Below are 19,564 nucleotides of genomic sequence, written 5' to 3'. Positions count from 1 at the left end.
GAATCAAGTAATGACCCTGCAAAATGTTGCAGTTTCAATTTTTACTAATTAGTTTTAGCACAATGGCTCTCAATTATAAGTAAAATACAGTACAACATGTTTCGTAGTAACACATCTGACCTACAAAAGAAGTATTTCAAGTTTCACTTTCTCACAAATCAAACCTCACATTCCATTTACCATTACCATCGGCATTGAGTGTCCAATTGTTTTCCCTGATCTGCATATATGGGACCTGAAAAAAGTAGGGGTGGGGAATAATAGATAAGCAGCAGAAAGTTAACAAAGAAAGTGATGTGACCTTAAAATGTTGGAAAGACTAGTAAAGGATTGAAAAGTGGAAATGAATTTGACAGAATAACTCCAATATTAGATTCAGTCGTTGAAATGGGGAAATAAAATACAACAAGGTAAAATAATCTTACAAAACCAAAGAAAAATTCTGCAACGTTGTTCTTAGGATCTGGTTAATTGTTCATTCGATGGAAGATATTGTTGGATATATGAGTTCAACAATGGAAAATAAGACCATCACAATTGTTGGAATTTGAGCAAAGCAACAATACCTTGTCCAACAAGTCATAGCCAAGTTTGAGCCTGACATCTTGGTCCTTTTTAAAGTTCAAAATGACCCAAGAAAATTCAGCAGCTCCTGTAGAGCTTCTCTGTCAAAGAATTAGAGCCAACATTATAGTACCAAGGTTGTAACTTTAAGTAGGAATAAAGGAATAACATACATTCTAGGGAGTGGAGAACCAGATTTTGGTTCAGTGATTATATAAGAAACGCGGATATAAGTATTTTCAAAGGTTAAAATGAACCACTGTATTTGTACCAACCTCTTTAAATTCTTTGTCAAGATCGCATCTTCCTTTAACATTAAAGCTCAACATCCCATCCGTTGTCACAAAGAAGGACTTTTTTGCTCGGACAGTGTACCGTAGTTTCTCGCGCCTATCATACTGCAGTCCAACTCCAAGGCTTGCCGAAAACTACAAGTGATTGTCATTGTCATTGTCAGGCATATCAATTGAAAAACTAACGATCAAAGTCGAGAAAGGAACAAAATTGATGTAAAGCTGATACAACTTGAATTTTAGAAAATTTACTTACATCTGGGTAGAAGCGCCTTACAACAGCTCTACCAAAAGTTGGAACTCCAAGTCTAGTATCTAGCTCTCCATGAATCTGACACACAAACAAAATAACATCAAGCATTTAGCATTTAGCATTTAGCATTTAGTTCAATTGAATTGCCAGAATTGCCAGATATTCTAGCATTCTATTTGCTACAGACTGAGACAGTAGATGGCCAGAAAAAAGGCATGAATGTTGAAGAAGGATCATAATTTTGCTAAACTAAGAAAGCAAAACACAGAGTGCAATTAAAAATTAAATAAAATTGGGAAAGGAAAGAGCACCTGCAAATGGGTTTTGGAATCCAGTGGTAGCTTCTCCTTCGCATGGATTTTTAAGGCTTTAGCGTCTCCACCATATCTCAGAGAGGTCTCCATTTGAGCACCTAAATCCAAAACCCTAACCCTAGCTGGATGTGGCGGAGTAGAGAAATGAAAGTGAAGACACACTCAACCTGCTAACTCTCCTTCCTCCCGTTATCTTAGGATTAGGAGGAGCAAAGCAAAGACCTTCATCACGTGCGTTTTTGGCTTGACCCATCCCAATCATTGATCGACACGTCAGGTGTAAGCACGTGCCCTGCGCATGCTCCAATGGGCCACTTGGGCCTTGCAGAAGTGGGTTGGGCTTCCTTTCTTCCTCCCATTAGCATTTCCTTCATCTGTAGTTACTGTTGACGATGCACTGCCAGTCCTTACATCGATGCGTCGTCGTTTTGGACCCTGAAGAAGAAACCTCTGCTTATTGCTTGCTGCTGCTTCTGCTACATTTGTTAGAAGAGAAGAGAGCGTGAGAAACAGAGAAAGAGATGCGAGAAATGGGTTTGAGGTTGGATGTGTTTCTGTTGGCACTCACCATACTATGGGCACCTGCGCTCTCGGATCTGGTCCTCTCCAAGGTTGACCGACGCGTAAGTCTCCCTTCCCTTCCTTCTTTTCTGAATTGGGGTTTTGGAGTTTTCTTTTATCAATGTTGTTTGAGATCTCCATCTTCTCATTCTCTTTTTTGTTTATCCAAAGTTGATAGGCCTCTCATTCAATATGTCACTACTTAGTGCTCTCTCTCTCTCTCTCTCTCTCTCTCTCTTTGTTGTTGATGTTTTAGGATTGCTAATTGCAGTTTCATTTATAAAAGTTGCTTTTTTTGTTTTATGGGTGTATTTGATCTTCGTTCGTAGTTGAAATTTTCTTCATTCGACATTGACCTCTGATTGTTGGTTGGTTGGTTGCAGATTGATTTGACTTCACAAATTGCGCGCATCACTTCCACACTGAAGGTGCCCCATCAGTCCCCTTTTCATACCCTTAATTGGTTTTTTTTTCCTTTTCTTTTTGCGTATGTTATCATTGATTATGCTTGAGACTCAACGAAATATGTTTCTCATTTTTGAATTCTTTTGTGTGCTTCTAGTGAATTGATAAGTAAAAGAATAATCCCAAGAATGCATGGAAAGTTATCCTCATTCAGAAAAGAAAAATCAAAACACATGTTTGTATATAAACACTATTGTAAAATGGACATATATGTTGAATTTTACTCATACCGTTTGCACTCCGCAGGTGGAGAATGCGGGAAGCGGTTTGGTTTCAGAAGTTTTGTTGGCCTTTCCTGAGAGTCAGGCAAAACATTTGGCGCATCTGACGGCAACCCCCAATGAAGGGAAAGGAAAAGTGAAAGGTTCTGGTATTAGTTACCCTGTTCAACTTGTTCACGCTAAAGACATGCCTCCTTCTTTGACGTTTTATTCAGTATCTTTACCAAAGGAATTGGGCGAGGGGGACAGCTTCACTTTTGATGTATTGGCTGTTTTCACCCATGCATTGAAACCATTTCCTGAGAAAATTACTCAGGCTGACATTCAGCTCCTAGTGTTTCAGGACAGTGCACACTATCTCTCTCCTTATGCAGTCAAGGTGCAAACACTCAGTGTTAAATTGCCCGATGCAAGAATTGAATCTTATACAAGGATAGAAAATACAAAGAATATTGGCTCAGAGATCAAATACGGTCCTTATGAGAATCTTCCTCCCTACTCGTACTCACCTATAGTTGTTCATTTTGAGAGCAATCAACCCTTTGCTGTTGCTGAAGAATTGGTGCGAGAGATAGAGATTTCCCACTGGGGTAATATTCAAGTAACAGAGCATTACAAGCTTGTCCATGGAGGTGCTCAAAGCAAGGGAGAATTTTCAAGGTCTTTTTTTTTGTTTCTATTTTTGTTCATTTCGTGCTGTGCTAGTGGGGACCAAATATTAATTCTTTCTTATTTCTTCTGCAGGCTTGATTATCAAGCCAGACCTCATGTAAGAGGTGCATCAGCCATTAAGCGTCTTGTTGCAACATTGCCGCCAAGAGCTCATTCTGTATATTATAGGGATGAAATAGGCAATGTTTCAACATCTAACTTATGGAGTGATTTTAAGAAGGTAATAATTTGAACTTGTGTGAACTACTATTCCTAGTTGTTATTCCTTATTTAACTCAACTTTTATGCATCATTTCAGACAGAACTGGAAATCGAACCTAGGTATCCTATGTTTGGTGGTTGGAGAACTGCTTTTACCATTGGATATGGCTTACCACTTCACGAGTTTCTGTTTGAATCAGATGGAAAACGCTTCATTAATATCTCTTTTGGTTGCCCTATAAATGAGGTGGTCATCGACACTCTCATTGTGAAGGTTGGTAATGTGATGACTTATTGATACTAGATTCTTTTGTCCTTTATTCTTCAACTTGTGTTGGCTACTCTATTTGTCAGATGGTCATACTGAGTTGCTTTCATATGATTTCCTTTCAATGTGTTGGATGTGTCTATTGATACCAGGGAAGTATTAAAAGCATGAATTGGAGTCAGATTATGTTAAAGGAAATTATTCTTCCTGTATTTTTGATTTGGTGACTGTAAACTGCAGGTTGTTCTGCCTGAGGGTTCTAGAGATATATCTGTATCTGCTCCATTTCCTCTAAAACAATGGCAAGAGGTATTATAGACCAAGTTTTAATGTCATCCCATATTCATGCTTGTACAATTTTTTTTAATATCTCTCTTTTGCCTCTTCTCGTTGTCTATTTTGAAAAGGCTATGTTTTTCGTTTTCTTATTTATTGATTAAGAGTTTTTCTAATTAAAAATGTCTATGATTCTTACAGAAAAAATTTTCCCACTTGGATCTTTTTGGTAGGCCAGTGGTTGCACTGGAAAAGACTAATGCTGTGCCAGAGCATAATCAGAAATTCCAGGTATTACTGGTGCCCATTTTCAAATAACAGGAAATGACTACGGGATAAGTTTTTTTTAAATTTTTTTTTATTCTGCTAATAATATCACATTTACTTTAGTTTCTAATATTGATTAAAGTTTTGGCACCTTCAAGTGGTCTATAAAAAAAAAAAGACACATGTTATTTAAGTTTCTAAAATTGCTTAAAGAGGAAAAGGCTTTTGGTTTATGGTTGCTTGCAAGTGTCAATTGATGCTTATAGTGGTAAGTCTTGTGTATGTTTTTTTTTCAAGCTTTCTGCTTCACCTTAATCAGAACAGTTTTCTGTTTTCGGTGCTTAAATGTATTTTACATCTCTCTAGTACTTATAATGTAAAATCAATCCGCTTATTCATTTATTTATCTTTTTGTAAAAATCGGAAGTGAAAATAAAAATGTTCTAGAACAGCTCTGCTGCCTGTTATGTATTGCAGAAGTTGCTTTTAGACCTTTTCCCTGCCTTTTCACTGGTATCCCACTTTGTTTGATATTCCTATTGATGTATCAATGCTATGAATGTTAAGATCTTTAATCTATAGATTTCGTAACTTCTGTGTATTGTATTATGTTGTAATATAATTTATAATAATTTACATGGTTTCGTTTCTAGATAACAAGAGTTATGCGAATTTGCTTACATGTGTGTTAAGACAGTGGACTGTTTTTTCACTCTCTTCCCTGATTGTACTGTATTTGTCATTAAGTTTCACACTGTAGTTTTATTTTGCTTCATTTGCAGGTCTATTACAAATTCAACAGCCTTGCAATGCTTTGGGAACCCTTGATGTTGATTTTTGGAATTTTCTTCCTTTTTGTGACTGGGATTGTATACATGCATGTGGACATGTCCATCTCCAAATCTTCTGCTTCTTATTTGGCCAAACTGCAGTGGGATGAAGTAGGTTTTTGTCTAGTATTTTCTTTTTAAATAATTTACAATAAGAAGACAGTTATTATTCTCTGTCTTGTTCTAGGTGCAAGCAGCAATTCAGCAGATCAGAAATATCATCACCCGATGCCTCGTGATACATGATAAGGTGGAAGCATCATTACGTGATCTTTCGCGGACAGGGGATATCCAAGCTTGTAAAGCAGCTCGAAAAGCAGCTGATGGTTTGTTGAAAGAGCTTTCGAAAGAGATGAAGCCCTTATTGGCATTCTTGCACTCATCTCAGCAGGCTGCACATCTACTGCCCAAGGTTGGTTATTTTTAGTTGCAATTATATGTATTTTACAATTTGGTTAAATGAACGAAACTTTATGCAACGTGAAGTTGCAAGTGAAACTCATATATTAGTTTAGCTACTTGAAGTTGACATTGGATTGGTATTTTCGTATACGTACTGCCAAACACTATCTTCCCCGTACACTGGGTTCGCATAGCGTGCAGACATGCTATCAGTACATCTTTTAATTATTGTATTTAATATTGTTTGTGTATACAGGTGGAGGAGCTGGTGGTGAAGGTGAAGGATTTGGAAGAAAGGTTAATGGTGAAACACTCTACCATTGTGGATTGCTATGAGAAGAAATATGGAGGAAGGGAAATCGAGAATCGGGTTGCTTCGCAAGTGCAGAAAATTACCGCCTTGAGGCAGGAGGTTGACGATCTTCTTGAGTTTATTGATGAGATATAAGAGATGGGCATATTTTGCGCTTGCTATAATATTTTCCGGAGCTTGTTAATTATGAAATAGAAAGAGGACTAGTTGCTTTTAGTTTTGTTTTGAAATTGCATTGTGCTAAAAATGTAAGGGACTCGTTTAATCTGCAAACACAGCCAACATTATTTTATGCATGGAACACTAATAATGATTTAGAAAAGAGAAAATGTTTATAACTCGTGCACGTACCTCGGCCCCAACGGGTACGGGTAATACCCACTCTCTCTTGTGGGTACCCGACTCGTATACCCAATGTACGTTTATGCATGCATTAGCATTAATTGTGCTTTGTTGTATTAGTTGGTTTGGTTTGAATGGTTCATGATTTTCAATGTGTTTTTTAGTTGCTGCTGCATAATATTTGCAAGGCTCGACTGCACACTGGAATTTCATTTGTGAAAACAGTCGGATAGGAGAGAAAATCCGAGACTCGATCATATCTTATAACAGAAAAAAATGGAACAAAATAAAGAATCTGTAACAAGCTTTAAATTTACATGAACGGTGTGCAATGTCAAATTACAGCAGTTATCCTGATTTTCCTTTTTCTTTCGAACGGGTGCTAGAATTGCATACAGAAACTGCAGATACCATGAACTGATTCAGCAATTGCAAAACTTTCTATTACATACGAAAGAATCTTTGAGGCTGGCTATATCACTACTCTTTTAAAGGTTGTTCAAACATGAACTTCTCACAACCTCCTACATCAGGCTCACTTTCCTTCAGGTGGAATCACTTGCAAAAGCTCCAAATTTAGCTCGAATGTCGCTCCAGGCTGCGGAATGGTGTGACAGAAGTAAGAAAGAATATTCAATCCAATCCACGTAATATATTAGAAACTAACAATGCCACTGCAGTACAAATATGCTAGCACAGTATAAAAAAAAATAAAAGAATGATACTCATGATGCCTAGATAAGGTGTGGGAGTTAAAATTGGTAAACCAAACAAAGCATTCTAAAAAAGAAGAAAACAAATGATGTTTAAAGTGCTTACAGGGATCTCATTCATGCCCTTTAGACCGTACCCAGCCTCAGGAGGAACAATCACAGTTCGCTGCAAGGATATCAGAAATTGATTATGGAAAAGCTTCAAAGTTCAAAGGTGAGAAAGGAAGGAAAAGAAATGGGTAATACCGACACATCAATGGAGATGTTCGATATAATAATAAATAGGAATGTAGCATATATGTATTTAAGCATAAAAGGAGGATGCCATCACCTTCCCCCCTACTTTCATCCCCTCAGTTACCGAGTACATTGCTTGAGGGGGTTTTGGTGCAGCTTGTGCAGAAAATAGACCATTTGCATTGTCCACAAACTCACGCTTTCGTTCTTTCCCAGGAGGAGCTCCGACCTTGAACACGTATGGCTAGTAGAAAACAAGGAATTGTGCATTGGGAATTCATTCATGGATTAAAGAGTTGAGCCTCAAATGACTATTGGTTTGGATCAAAAAAGGGGCTGTGCAGAAGCTCTCAACACACCCACAAAAGTAAAGTTGAGAACCTGGGCAATACTACGATTTCCAGCCAAGAGTTTAGATTCCCTGCTTGATACAGCCGTAATCCCACGATATAAACAGTCAAAGTGAACCTGTGAAGTATTTGCAAATCAAAAACAGAGGCGAGAACATATCCAAAGACTGAAAGGCATGATAACAAACATCATTTTCCTTAAACTAGAATTCTATTTATACCTCAACCGTTGATCCTTTCTCAGCTACCGGACCCTTTCCCTCAACCAAATCATAATATTTCAATCCCTCAGCTGCTGAGGTAACAAGAAAGCAATAGGGGTTAAATTCAAATGCTAATTACACGTAGAACACAAAGTTATACACCATTTGGACAGAGGAATTTCAAAGAAAGGATTTGGATAGAAAACGATTAGATTGAATGTATTTGAAATAATTCGGCATAGAACATTTGAAATGACTATTTGCAAGTAATCAGTTGAAATCCATTTGTTATCTTCCCTTCCTTCTTGTCCAAATCTAGGTATACATGGATTGCAACAGTCTAAACAGACAATTTTACCTAATACTATCATCTAAGTTCCACATGGACACAACAAAATAAGAAGATAAAAAGGGCAAAAAAAGGAACTGAATCAAAACGAAAATCAAGAGTCACACAAGTTTTGAACTTATTTAACTTTTAAATCACAAGAAATTGAAGCAACCCCACACCACATGCATAGGCAATTAGTAGACTTGAGATATAAATTAATTAAGAAGAGAGAAAGGGTTAGAGTAAGTAATTACAGGTAGTGCGGTAGTCTTCAAGAGGAATGACTTTCCTGTTGCGTCTCTCTCTGGCCTCCGAAGGCGGAGACGCTGAAATGAGGCTCAGAGGCAGCCAAGTGATCAGAATCGCACATCTTCTTGAAATCAATGAGGAAATGGGAACTGAAACTCGAACCACTTGCTCTGCCTTGTCTACTACTTGGCTTGTGCTTTTGCTGGGTTTTGAACTTGAACTTGAACTGAACCATGGATGATGATGATGACGGTGATTAACGGTCAAGCACCTTATTGATGCCATGGCCGTTGGAATAACAGAGAGGCCAGATTTTTAAAGCGACCTGTAATACCATATCCCTATCCACTTCCTATTTTTCTAAAATTACCATAATACCCATACTTTCTTCACCACCACTTTAGTATTGGGTTATGACATAAGGGAAATTCTCCTATAAATATTTTATGTTAAGAATTACTTACATAAGTTAATTTCAGCCATTAGATTGCTTGTATGCAGCATATTAAATGGCAAAAAGTCACTATTAAATTACATGTGTGCTGCATATTCCGCTATGGATGAGAATTCCCAGTTGAAAGCCATTGAATAATCCATCTCTTTTTTATTATCAATGTCTCAGTCTTTGGAGTTTGGAGTTTGGAGTGGGATTTTAATACTCATTCTGGCTTAGAGTTAGATACATCTTGGGACTTAAAAGAAGGAATGATCAGTGAAGTCCGTGATCAAGGATAAATACCGCCCATACTAATTGGTCAAGCATGCTTCAGGTCATGTGAGTTCTTCTTAAGATCAAGTGGGGGTGGTTCATTCCTATAAATAGGAGGACTTCATTCAAAGCAAGGACATCAAGCAAATCAACTCAAAACTAGGGATGGCAAAAATCCCTGCGGGCTGGGTCCCCGACCTTAATAGGGGGAGATTTCGAGGCCAAACAGGTACCGGATAAGAGGACCCCCGAAATTGAAAAATCCCCGATAGGTATGGGGAGGGGCTGGTATTGGCATCCCCATCCCCAAACCCGACTCGAATATATATATATATATATAAATAAATAAATAATTATAATATTCTAATTCTTCCTAATCTTTTCTGGAATTTCATATTGATGTGATTTTGAATAGTTGAGTTGAACTTTATAGTTAATTTGGATGTGTTGAATGATAATTTAATATGAAACTTAATGTTAAAATGTATGATAAATAATTTTTTATGCAAAAAGAATCGGGGATCCGGGGCGGGTATGGGGGATAGTCCCCCGACGGGGACGGGGAGGGGATTCCCCGAAACCTAATAAACGGGGATAGGTTCGGAGACGGGGGCGGGGATGGAGAGCGAGGACGGGGATGGTATTGTCATACCCAGCCCCAACCTGACCCGTTGCCATCCCTACTCAAAACCAACCCAAAATGCTGCTCAAAGCACATTTCTATACTTTTTACTACACATTCTCTCTTTTTTAGGAATCACTTCTATATCAACCAAGTATTTGTTGCTTCGAACACCATCCAATTTTATCCGTCTATTTAGTATATCGCCCAAATTCTTGTTATCTAGCAAGATTCTTGGAGCACCATCTTGACCACCATACTCGACGAGAGTCTCCTAGGTATTTGCCAGACTTGTTTTATTGATTAACACTAAGAAAGCCTTGTGTGCTAAGGTAGAGGAACCTATGGCCGAGATTTGTTCTTTCCTCGACCACAATCACTTCGATCAGAAGTCCAAATCCAATGCATCATCCACACTACCAACATTCACTCGCACGCACCACATCCACACATCCCAAAAAAGACGCCAATTGCTCATTTTTCTCAATCAAATATTGGGTTTATTAATTTTGTCATTTATATAGGGCCGAGAAATATTTGGGCCAACAACATAGACTAAAGGAACTGTTTGTACCATATTTGGAAAATTGGCCAAAAATGGTCTATTTCTCATAAAAAGATCTATTAAGCCCACGCCCAATATCTTTCAATCTCTTCTTTTTGGAAAAGACCAAAAGAACCATTTTGATTTTGGGCCAACAGTGGGTAAAAATTTAAAAGAAGCCCATAATGCTAAGGAGCCCAAATTTTGGTCCACACTAAAGTTAAGGAAATTAGTAATCGTTGCACATCGACCCACGTGGGGTCTGAAGAAGGATTGTCACCATTAATGGCGACTTGACCTTTTTCTCACCCAACAAGAAAAGCGACATGGATAATAGCCATAAGGACAGAAAGGAGCCGATCACCAACTGGATTTCCAGATATAAAGGACTCAAGTCAGAAAAAACATCTCGTATAACTAGCAGTTTTGTTAGAGGCATTTCGTCCTCTCACATATAAACCGGTCCAAGAAGAAAGATCAACAGCTGACTTCAGATAGCAGCCAAATATCCTCTTTTAGCTTTCATCATTGAGAATTCTTGCCTATAAATATAGAGCCTTTGTAACAGCAGAAGGGGACTCTCTCTCCAAAAACCAGACGCAACATCTCGAAAATACTTGAAAAACTCAAGATCTTTCCAAACAAGCTTACTTGATATTCAAATAACCAGTTGACAACTCCTGTGTTTATCTTTTGTTGCTCTACCATCCTCATGGTATGCTTTCTTTTAAACGATCAGTTTGAATTTATGTATTACTCGAACTGGATAGAGAAATCTCAAGTATTCCTTATATTGTAATCGTTGTTTTGAATTAGTTAAATGGATAAATCTACGACTCTTGTCTTTCTTTGCTATTAAGCTAAAATCAGATAAAGAGATCTTGAAATTTGTCTTGGCTATTTCATCAAATATCTGCTATTTTACTGTTTTTATATACATATATCTATAGAATAGTTTAATTTCCCGCCTTTATATATTATTCAAGCCTACCATTCGGACCCAAAACAGAGGTCTAAGCCCGAATATGGCCCCATTAGTTCGAAAGTAAAGATTAATACAGGCCCGAACTATACCCTTGGGCTCAAATTGATTAGAACCTTGACCCAATCTAGGGTCTTATCAGGTTTGAGTTAGGTTTCTGAACCCAAATAGGGTACCACTAACCACGACCCTGGTTTCCCTCTTGTTTGGTCAGGTATCGCTCGTATCTATCAAACTGACACGCACAAATGAAAGAATATTGAAGTCCTCTTGATTGAGGTATAGAAAAGAACTTATCCAGGCTAGTACCCCCCTTGGAGCACAATGGCTTGAGCAGAAGTCCAGAATAAGCGCAAATACAACAAATCAACATCCTGCACCACATATACCAGATCTATTGGGCTGGTCTCATACCCAATAGTGGCACGCCTACGCAATTCATGATCAGAACAAAAGGAACAAGTTGTTAGGGCCTAGCCTGAGCTCGCCTGTTCTTGTCAACCTGATTCAACTTTCAATTTTGTTCAGAAGTTGAAAGAATCTTCCTCGCATGCCAGAAATCCAATCGGAGCATTGGTGTTGATCCAACGGCCTTCCCACTCTCCAGAGTAGCTCGATCCAGAGTAACCACAAAAAGAGTATTGGCGGGAAAAAGGACCAACAAGAACACTATGAATAAAATGGTAACCGATAATTCAGATGAGCTAAATTTAGAAGGTGCTTGCTTGCGTCTTCAACTCTAAATTTAAACCAAATGAATCCACCATGTAGCTGATATTGGTTTCATAACAAAACTGCAAAGAAATAATATATAATATTACATACAAAGAAGGGATCTAGACTATTCGCCACATAAATTGGAGCCCATATTTATCAGGAACTCAAGATGTGTTCTGGCCTTGTAGAAGATTAGGTTCATGTTAATAATTTGGTCAATTTGCAAAATGTCACAACCAATGGTGCATGCATGGCCTTTCTGGAGCCTCAACAATATTGTCAATATTTTTCTCCCACATTCAGCGCCACGATCTCACCATAATCTCATGGTCCTCCTGTTAGGAGGTCATTCGTGTTGCCTTGAATATCTACACTGGCCAAGATGTTTGCCGTCTGTTCAGGAGTTGATGGACCTTTTTCCATTTCAGCCTTTGGTGGAGCCTTTGTTACGGAATCGACACTGGGTTTAGCTGCCGGTTTCCCGTCAGTCTTCTTCTTTGCAGCATTCTTTTGCCATATCTTTAAAGCTTTGTTAGTTTGTTCATCAAAGATTGACTTCTTCATTGTTGATCCCATCTATGATTTCCCAATAACAGAAAAAACAGTCGTTTTATATGGACAAAAAATCAAGATGAAACAAAAACAAAAAAAGATACATAGAGGAGTGATTAGTGAGTTGTACCTGCGTAACCAATGCATATAGGGGAAGAGTGATGTAGCTGCACATAACTTGTACGCATACCCTGCTCAAATCACATTCACTATTCAGTAATTTGGAGGGTTCAATCATGTCTCGATCTTTGTTAATTACAAACTCAAATGATTTCTGTCAAAGCACCGTCTAGGAACAAGAAAGAACATGTTCATGATAATGGAAGATGTGTTCTATTGTCAAACTGTGAATCATAGACCATTCATTGATTAAGTTGATTTTGGCCGAATGTGTGCTTCAAATTCACAGTTTGTCACGAGAACATAACTCTTAAGATAATAATATAATCTACTAGAGCAGTACGTAGCCTGAGTTTACGAGAACTTCAGTGGGTTAAAACTCTAATGAGTATTAGAAAAGTTAAAAAAGAGGAAAAAAAGAGAGAAGATATACATACCCAAGTGCAACTCTGAGTACTGTAAGAACGAAATTATCATGGAAACAAGATCTTATCCCAAACTCGTACTGCATTAGGATTCAAGAGAAAACTTTTAAATTTCGAATGCCAGAAGTGACATATACAAATAACCAAAATAAAGAAAGGTGGTTGATCTAATTTTTACCCATATCCAAAAGAAATATGTTATCTCAAATGCATTCTGCAAAAATGAAATGCACAGTTAGGTGGCAGATAATAAACTCAAAATCCTGATCATGGTTTCCACAAATGGATCAAATAAAGGGGCTAATAATATACCTGAAACAGGACAAAATGGATCAAATAAAGAACTAACTGAGGCCAGCTAAACCAAAAATGCTTGTCTGAGACTTGCACCAGAGGTATCCCTTGGACTACAGCATGTCTTTCTTTGATCTCAAGTGCCATTTGAGATATAATTGCTTGCAGCTTTGTTCCAACAGCTAATATTATCTTCAACCAACACAAGCCTCAGTCATTATTTTTTTTCAAACCATTAATTTTTATTAAATTGATTTAATTAATTGTGAGTTAATTCCCAGAACAATTTTTTAAAAAAAAAATTACACTTACAACAAGAGGAAGTATGGACAGCACAAACATAGCCTCCCATCCTGAAACAAAAGGCCAAGCAAAAAAGTTATCCGAGGATTAAACCCAACTCTTAAATGGGAATTTGGATCTATATCAAATTTTCTATACAAAAATAAAGGCCAAGAAAAAAAAAGAATTAATGAAACAAAATGAGAAATAACTAGGGAGATTCACTATTATACTCAATATAGGAGCCCAAATTATAAAAAAAACCCTATATGAAATGGACTTTATTAGAAACACACCCAAATCTCATTTACAACAAAACAAAAAAGATTTTAACTTCTTTTAAATTACAAAACTGCCATTGATTTCTTAAAACAAACCCAAACTCAAAACCTTATAAAAAAGCCCAAAACACTCAATAAGACATCAAAGTAATTTAATAATCAAAATTAAATTCAATAAGGCCACCTATCATTTTTTGGGTCTTTTTTGGGTTTGTTTATAGAAATTAAACGGTATAAGGTTTATTTATAGTTTTAATGCTAAGAATGGATATATGACTAAATATCTCAAATAACTAACCATGAACATTGAGAAGCAGGTAGAGAACCATTGAAGTCCACAACAGTGGACTGCCAGCACCATCAAAATACAGAGTTAGAAAAGAGCATTTCCCACAAAATTGATGAAAACAAAATGTTTTAGTATTTTTACCTGATTCCCACAACTACCTTAAAGTCATCTTCTAATGACCTTTTGATATACTTTTGAAAGTCAAACTTACTTCCAGGTGCTAAATGAACCTATATAGATATACATATAAGAACACACTTAAAGTCACTCACATCTTGCTGAAAATACTAATATGAAATGAAGATTGTTTCATGTAATTCTAGAGAAACATACCGTGACGAATCCATGTCGCATGGTCAAGTAGTCGGCCCTGCGGACGGACCTAAAGAATTGTCGAAGAAAGCTTACCTGCCAAAAATAAATTGAATATTCAAGACAATCATAGAGAAAAACTGCATTCTAGTGTGTCTATTGAATATATAATAGAGGAGAGTTCTCCTAGAGCTACTCCGCAATGCAATTCAATGATCGAAACTGTCTATATTTGAGGTCATTCTTGCAAAAAATTAGCCATATTGATAACTGTGTTCGATCATTGGATTGCAAGCACCTTAGAGGAAACTAGAAATAGGGAACAGAGGAAATAGTAACATCGTTCTTACAAAATAGAAGGTAAATGGGTTTTTAGTCCAACATCTTGTGTGGTCTCTAACAAATGATGTCTCGTGAGTAAGCCTGAATTTTGTAGGATCTGTTTAAAATACAAAGCTCCAAATTTAGCACTCAACACAGAGACAAGTAACAATCAGTAGCTGTTGCGTTGTCGAATGATTTACCATTGAATTCATTATCATGTTCCATCTCTCGTTCCCACACCTTCCACCCACGAATCTGCACAAATTCAGGAAAAAACAACGCTTCACCAAAATTTTATTTTATTTTAGGGTTTTAGTAATAAAACTCCACAAAAATTCTATATCCTTTGAATTGCAGATGGATATATCAAAACAAAAATATAGTCTTATAAAAAATTACAAGAAATAGTTTAATAGAAAAAAAGAAAAAAGAAAACATAGACGAACCCACCTTTAATCTTCCAAGTGTCATGGTTATGGCACCGTATACAACGTGAAATATTGCTAAAAAGAATATGAAGATGTGCAATTGATGTAATCCATTTGCAGATATGAGCGGCACTTTTCCCTGCGCATCACAATACATATTCAAATAGTTTTTTTTTTTTTCCAAAACTCATGGAGAAAATGAGACAGTAAATACGAATATACATGCACGTGTTGGTGTATAATAAAATTACCTCCTTGCAGCCTGGACCATCGCTACCAGCGGCTAAATATCTGCGCTCATACCATAAAAGCCGGCGACGATGATCTCCACCACCACCACCTCCTTCTTGATCATCCCCTCTGTATGGGCAAGGCAGCATTGTGTCTGCTGCCTCTATCGGAATACACACTTGAGCGATGTACTTTTGCCCAAATGTTAGCAACAGAGAAATAAATCCCAAAACCATAAGCTCTGCATGCATGCATGCCCAAAACACAACCATGCAAACCAAACAAACCAAAAGCAAAACAAAAAAAATTAATGAGATTATAAACACATATATATTCAAACTCAAAGTATAAAAGAAATGAAAACATAACATTTCTTTCATCGGGTTATTTTGGGTTTAGATTCACAGACTGACAACATAAATTAAGCAATAAAACATTATTCTATATTACGTAATACTATTTGGCGTTTTCTACATATACTTACCTCCTTTCACTTTCTCAAGAGCTTCAAGCAATCCACTCTTTTTTCTATGTTCAAACCACTGCAATATGGAAATCACAGGATAAGTATATATTCAATTGATATATAATCTCCCAGTTAGTTCCAAACCATTAAACCATGCATACGTATAAGCATGCATGCAGTTCAACAAAACCTAATTAATTACGATGATTCTTAATTGTTTGAAAAAGAAATTACATTAATTATACAAAAAGTAAATTAATGAAATGCAATATAAAGTAAAATTAGAGATTGTACGTACATGTCCGACCATATGAAGAACCTTTTCCAAAAGGATGGAAATAATAATGATAACGAAACAGACGGTGGCCAGAGCCCACGTTGGCGTCTGATCCAGCTCCCTGCCTCCACCCCCTCCGCCGGCCATTTATTATAATCTTCAAACCCCCAACCGCACTAGCTGGCTAGCTTTCCCTTAATTCTGTCCTTAATTATTTAATTATTAATTTACACAACAAATCAACGATGATGATCGAAATTTAAAAAAATAAAAAATAAAAAATCATCTACCTCTCTCTCTCTCTCTAGCTGTACAAAGCCAATGCGTTGAGAGGGTTGACAGGGGGTTCCTTGAAGAAGAAAATAAGAAGAAAAAGAAGAAGAAAGTTCTTTGGTTTTTCTTGTAACGGTCTTGAACCGGAGAGATGTACGGAAGGCTGGCTGATGAACAAATGGCGGATGGCGGTTGGGAATGAAGATTGCCCGTCTTTATGGTGTGTAATTTCATGTTTGCCATTTACCCAAAAAGCATAAAACATTCCTCTTTGCCCATTGCCATCTCTGTGGTGAACCTGTTAACCGGAGTGTAAATTGGGTTTCTTTTGCTAAAAGAAGGATAGAGGCCCTACTACAGCCACGAGGGAAACAATCCAGTGATGAAAGAAATCACAAGGCATCGTCTCCACGTGTCAATCTACTATATTGTCAAATCATCACCTTCCTAATTATTTCCAACGGTGGAGAAGACATAGAGTATGCTACTTTATTTGGATTTGTTAATGCCCACTTGACAACCCTGCTAGGAGAATTTTAGGAATTAAACTAAACAAATTTAGTGAAAAACCCAAAAGAAACAAGCTCCTCTCAAACACACCCAAAATAATTTCAAATTGATGAAAAAGCCCCTTATTTTAAACATTAAAGACATGCAAGTCCTAGGCCTCTCACCTCCCGAAGACCAAAGCAACATGTGAAGTTCTTGTCTTTTTCCAACAATAGCACAATAACAGTGTCAACAACGCAGAAACAGTGCAGCAGCCCAAATTTTAAAAGTTTTGTTTGTTTATGCATGTGAAGGCATCTAAAATAGGCATGTGAATTCGTTGGATTGTATGGTGTGTGCATGTGAAGGCATCTAAATAAGGCTTGTAGTTTTCCACAATGTAAATCCATAAGGCATCAGAAGCCTTGAAGCGATAGGAGGTGGTTGTGTGTATATAGCTAGGAAGCTCCGAAGAGAGAAGTACAACACCACCAGAGAAGAAAAAATCTCAATACTTACTCCTTCAGCTTTCAATCAATAAACTCCCTTTGTTCTTATACTTTCTCTTATTCTTTTATTACACTCTTTTACTCCGACTACTGTTAATACCACCGACCACCGTTAATACCCGGTCATAACACTTCTAGCAAAAAATGCAATTAAGTAAGTCTTTTTCTCTTTTACTTTTGGTTTTCTTAGTAGACTTCTTATCCAAAACAGGGAAACACTTTTATAATAATGTTATTATCTTGCTAAACTGACGATCAATACTTTGTTTGAGCACGTGGTCATGTTTGATATTTGAAAATATAAAGTACCCAATAAAAGTACATGTAAATGTTATCTTTGTGGTGAAGTAGGACACATTAGACCTAAGTGTCCCAAATTAGGAAAGCAACCTAGAGAAAAAATACAATTAATTGAGCAATCTCAATTAGAAGATGATGAAGACTTAGAATCAATTTATAGTCTTGATGATAATATAAGTGATAATGAAAGTATTTATAGTCTTAATGTCTTAGAATCAGAATCAGAATCAGAATCAGAATCAGATTATTCTAGTAATTCCGATAGTGAATTAGATGAATATATGTGTATGTTTGAAGAACAAAAAGAGCATGAGGAATTTAAATATGTTAATTTAGGATGGCCTCAAGAATGTAATCAATGTAAAAAAAATAGTGGTAGAAAAAATATTACACTAAGACAATAGTTTATTGTAAACCTTGTTATAATAATAGACCAATGGAAATAAATATATGTTGTTGTGTAGATACAGCTGCACCAAAATGGATTAAGCTGCATCCTCAACTTGTGATACTCGCAAGTGCACGAGCCGTTTGGTAGTATAGCATATGTAAGTGCGAGGTCGATCCCACGAGGATTGGTGATTGAATGATCCAATTCATTTTCCCTACACAAAACAGAAATGAAAAAGAAAGGAAATAAATACAACAAGAAAAAAAGAAATAACTCAAGCAAATAAGTTCCCAAGTTCAATTAGATTAATGGATTGATTCTAGCTAAAGTATGATTAAGCCATGGTGTGTGGTCATAACCTTGTGTTCCTAATTCCCTAATTTGATCATTTGTTGTCTAACCTAAAATTAAGCATTAGGAACCCATTAAGCATAGAAGAACAATTTAAACAACCAAGCATGTATCTAATCCCTGTTGTCGAATGTCCATACATACTCTTCCTATTCATAGTTCAATTCGAATTAAAGCATGGGGTATACTCTTAATTTAAACCAAGATAGCTAACATGCAAGCCTAAATGGTGATCAATCATTCAAACTAGCATATTAACTTATAAGCATAATGAATAAGAACAAAAACCATAATTGAAACTTGGAAACTAATTCAACTTGAAAACTTAAGAAAAGAATTTACATTACAAAGAAAAATAAACTACAACTAAGAAGCAAAAGGAAAGCTAGAATTGAGAACTAGAAAGCAAAATTAAGAGAATTTGAGGGAGAGAAGGGAGGGGAGCTCTAGAGAAGTGTTTGAGAGCTCCCCCCCTTGGGGTGTGTTTACAAGCTTAGAGAACTTCCCTATTTATAGGCCTAGGGGAAGTGAAAATCTGAATTATACAATTGAATTTTCTAAACACACTAACTTCACCTAACATACAACACTTAATTCACCAACTTAACCTAACACACAATTGCATTTGAAAACAATTCTTCTTGTCATTAAGCTTAGTGTTGCATCATCCACTTCAACTTCAATTAATTCATTTGGCTGCTGCAAAATTCCACTCAAAAATAGGTATTGAATATGCTTCACCAAACTTTCCCACAATCAACAACACTTCATCATGCATATGTCATGCATGACAATGCATTGCAGCCAGCTTGTGGGCTCGTTTTGGGCTTGTGGCTCCAATCTGAAAAATCTGGAAAAATATGGATCTTGAAGCTCTTTGAATTATCTTTCCAAGCATATGCAGCCCAACTCAAGGAAAAATCGGGAAGGCCTTCAAATGTGATATTTGGCCCAGTAACGCAGATGCTGCCGAATTTGACCTTAAGTTGCCAAAACATGTATAACTTTCTCTAGAAGACTCAGAATCATGAACCGTAAAATTATACAGAAACTAGACTTCCGTATCTTTCC

The 19,564-nt window shown here is 36.8% G+C and overlaps 4 protein-coding genes across 5 annotated transcripts; 1 reads left to right on the top strand and 3 right to left on the bottom strand.

Annotated features, from left to right (window-relative positions):
• On the bottom strand, positions 1–1,632 carry LOC110766331 (outer envelope pore protein 21, chloroplastic). The gene is made up of 5 exons (XM_021969639.2): positions 1,422–1,632; positions 1,114–1,188; positions 840–992; positions 567–665; positions 1–235 (listed from the first exon to the last, which is right to left on the bottom strand). The coding sequence occupies exons 1-5, from the start codon at positions 1,512–1,514 to the stop codon at positions 152–154; spliced, it is 504 nt and encodes a 167-aa protein (XP_021825331.1). The 5' UTR covers positions 1,515–1,632; the 3' UTR covers positions 1–151.
• A 256-nt stretch (positions 1,633–1,888) lies between these two features.
• LOC110766332 (Ribophorin I) lies at positions 1,889–6,192 on the top strand. The gene is made up of 10 exons (XM_021969640.2): positions 1,889–2,047; positions 2,369–2,413; positions 2,697–3,331; positions 3,416–3,563; positions 3,642–3,818; positions 4,053–4,121; positions 4,290–4,379; positions 5,138–5,296; positions 5,373–5,597; positions 5,844–6,192. Exons 1-10 carry the CDS (start codon positions 1,946–1,948, stop codon positions 6,033–6,035), a joined length of 1,842 nt encoding a protein of 613 aa, XP_021825332.1. The 5' UTR covers positions 1,889–1,945; the 3' UTR covers positions 6,036–6,192.
• Positions 6,193–6,519: 327 nt separating this feature from the next.
• LOC110766330 (FKBP-like peptidyl-prolyl cis-trans isomerase family protein) lies at positions 6,520–8,642 on the bottom strand. Of its 2 annotated transcripts, none has more exons than XM_021969636.2 (6): positions 8,331–8,642; positions 7,764–7,837; positions 7,574–7,660; positions 7,287–7,436; positions 7,062–7,121; positions 6,520–6,840 (listed from the first exon to the last, which is right to left on the bottom strand). In XM_021969636.2, exons 1-6 carry the CDS (start codon positions 8,608–8,610, stop codon positions 6,778–6,780), a joined length of 714 nt encoding a protein of 237 aa, XP_021825328.1. In that variant the 5' UTR covers positions 8,611–8,642; the 3' UTR covers positions 6,520–6,777. The 2 variants fall into 2 exon arrangements, with proteins under 2 accessions (XP_021825328.1, XP_021825330.1); XM_021969638.2 differs by having other exon boundaries at positions 7,764–7,834.
• A 3,193-nt stretch (positions 8,643–11,835) lies between these two features.
• On the bottom strand, positions 11,836–16,797 carry LOC110766337 (MLO-like protein 9). Its single transcript, XM_021969645.2, has 16 exons — positions 16,471–16,797; positions 16,202–16,381; positions 15,922–15,979; positions 15,458–15,678; positions 15,229–15,345; positions 14,979–15,033; positions 14,805–14,893; positions 14,476–14,550; positions 14,284–14,372; positions 14,152–14,201; positions 13,603–13,643; positions 13,309–13,482; positions 13,175–13,210; positions 13,009–13,076; positions 12,582–12,642; positions 11,836–12,475 (listed from the first exon to the last, which is right to left on the bottom strand). The coding sequence occupies exons 2-16, from the start codon at positions 16,325–16,327 to the stop codon at positions 12,224–12,226; spliced, it is 1,512 nt and encodes a 503-aa protein (XP_021825337.1). The 5' UTR covers positions 16,328–16,381; positions 16,471–16,797; the 3' UTR covers positions 11,836–12,223.
• Between the last annotated feature and the right edge of the window lie 2,767 nt (positions 16,798–19,564).

This window comes from Prunus avium, chromosome 5, assembly GCF_965620075.1.
Source record: "Prunus avium chromosome 5, drPruAviu1.hap1.1, whole genome shotgun sequence".
Classification (NCBI taxonomy): Eukaryota; Viridiplantae; Streptophyta; class Magnoliopsida; order Rosales; family Rosaceae; genus Prunus; species Prunus avium.
Note: the sequence above shows the minus strand (reverse complement) of the source record. Positions and strands in the feature narration are given on the sequence as shown.

What these genes read in the sequence shown, in the direction of transcription:
- LOC110766331 (XM_021969639.2), bottom strand. Translation starts at nt 1,514, where the DNA reads ATGGAGACCTCTCTGAGATATGGTGGAGACGCTAAAGCCTTAAAAATC. An exon ending in TAAGGCGCTTCTACCCAGAT is followed by an intron (nt 993 to 1,113) that starts GTAAGTAAATTT and finishes AATCACTTGTAG; the next exon opens with TTTTCGGCAAGCCTTGGAGT. An exon ending in TTGACAAAGAATTTAAAGAG is followed by an intron (nt 666 to 839) that starts GTTGGTACAAAT and finishes ATTCTTTGACAG; the next exon opens with AGAAGCTCTACAGGAGCTGC.
- LOC110766332 (XM_021969640.2), top strand. Translation starts at nt 1,946, where the DNA reads ATGCGAGAAATGGGTTTGAGGTTGGATGTGTTTCTGTTGGCACTCACC. An exon ending in AGCATAATCAGAAATTCCAG is followed by an intron (nt 4,380 to 5,137) that starts GTATTACTGGTG and finishes CTTCATTTGCAG; the next exon opens with GTCTATTACAAATTCAACAG. An exon ending in CCAAACTGCAGTGGGATGAA is followed by an intron (nt 5,297 to 5,372) that starts GTAGGTTTTTGT and finishes GTCTTGTTCTAG; the next exon opens with GTGCAAGCAGCAATTCAGCA.
- LOC110766330 (XM_021969636.2), bottom strand. Translation starts at nt 8,610, where the DNA reads ATGGCATCAATAAGGTGCTTGACCGTTAATCACCGTCATCATCATCAT. An exon ending in TGAAGACTACCGCACTACCT is followed by an intron (nt 7,838 to 8,330) that starts GTAATTACTTAC and finishes TTGTTACCTCAG; the next exon opens with CAGCTGAGGGATTGAAATAT. An exon ending in AGAAAGGATCAACGGTTGAG is followed by an intron (nt 7,661 to 7,763) that starts GTATAAATAGAA and finishes AATACTTCACAG; the next exon opens with GTTCACTTTGACTGTTTATA.
- LOC110766337 (XM_021969645.2), bottom strand. Translation starts at nt 16,327, where the DNA reads ATGGCCGGCGGAGGGGGTGGAGGCAGGGAGCTGGATCAGACGCCAACG. An exon ending in CCTGCTTCTCAATGTTCATG is followed by an intron (nt 13,644 to 14,151) that starts GTTAGTTATTTG and finishes CTTTTGTTTCAG; the next exon opens with GATGGGAGGCTATGTTTGTG. An exon ending in TATATGCATTGGTTACGCAG is followed by an intron (nt 12,476 to 12,581) that starts GTACAACTCACT and finishes GGGAAATCATAG; the next exon opens with ATGGGATCAACAATGAAGAA.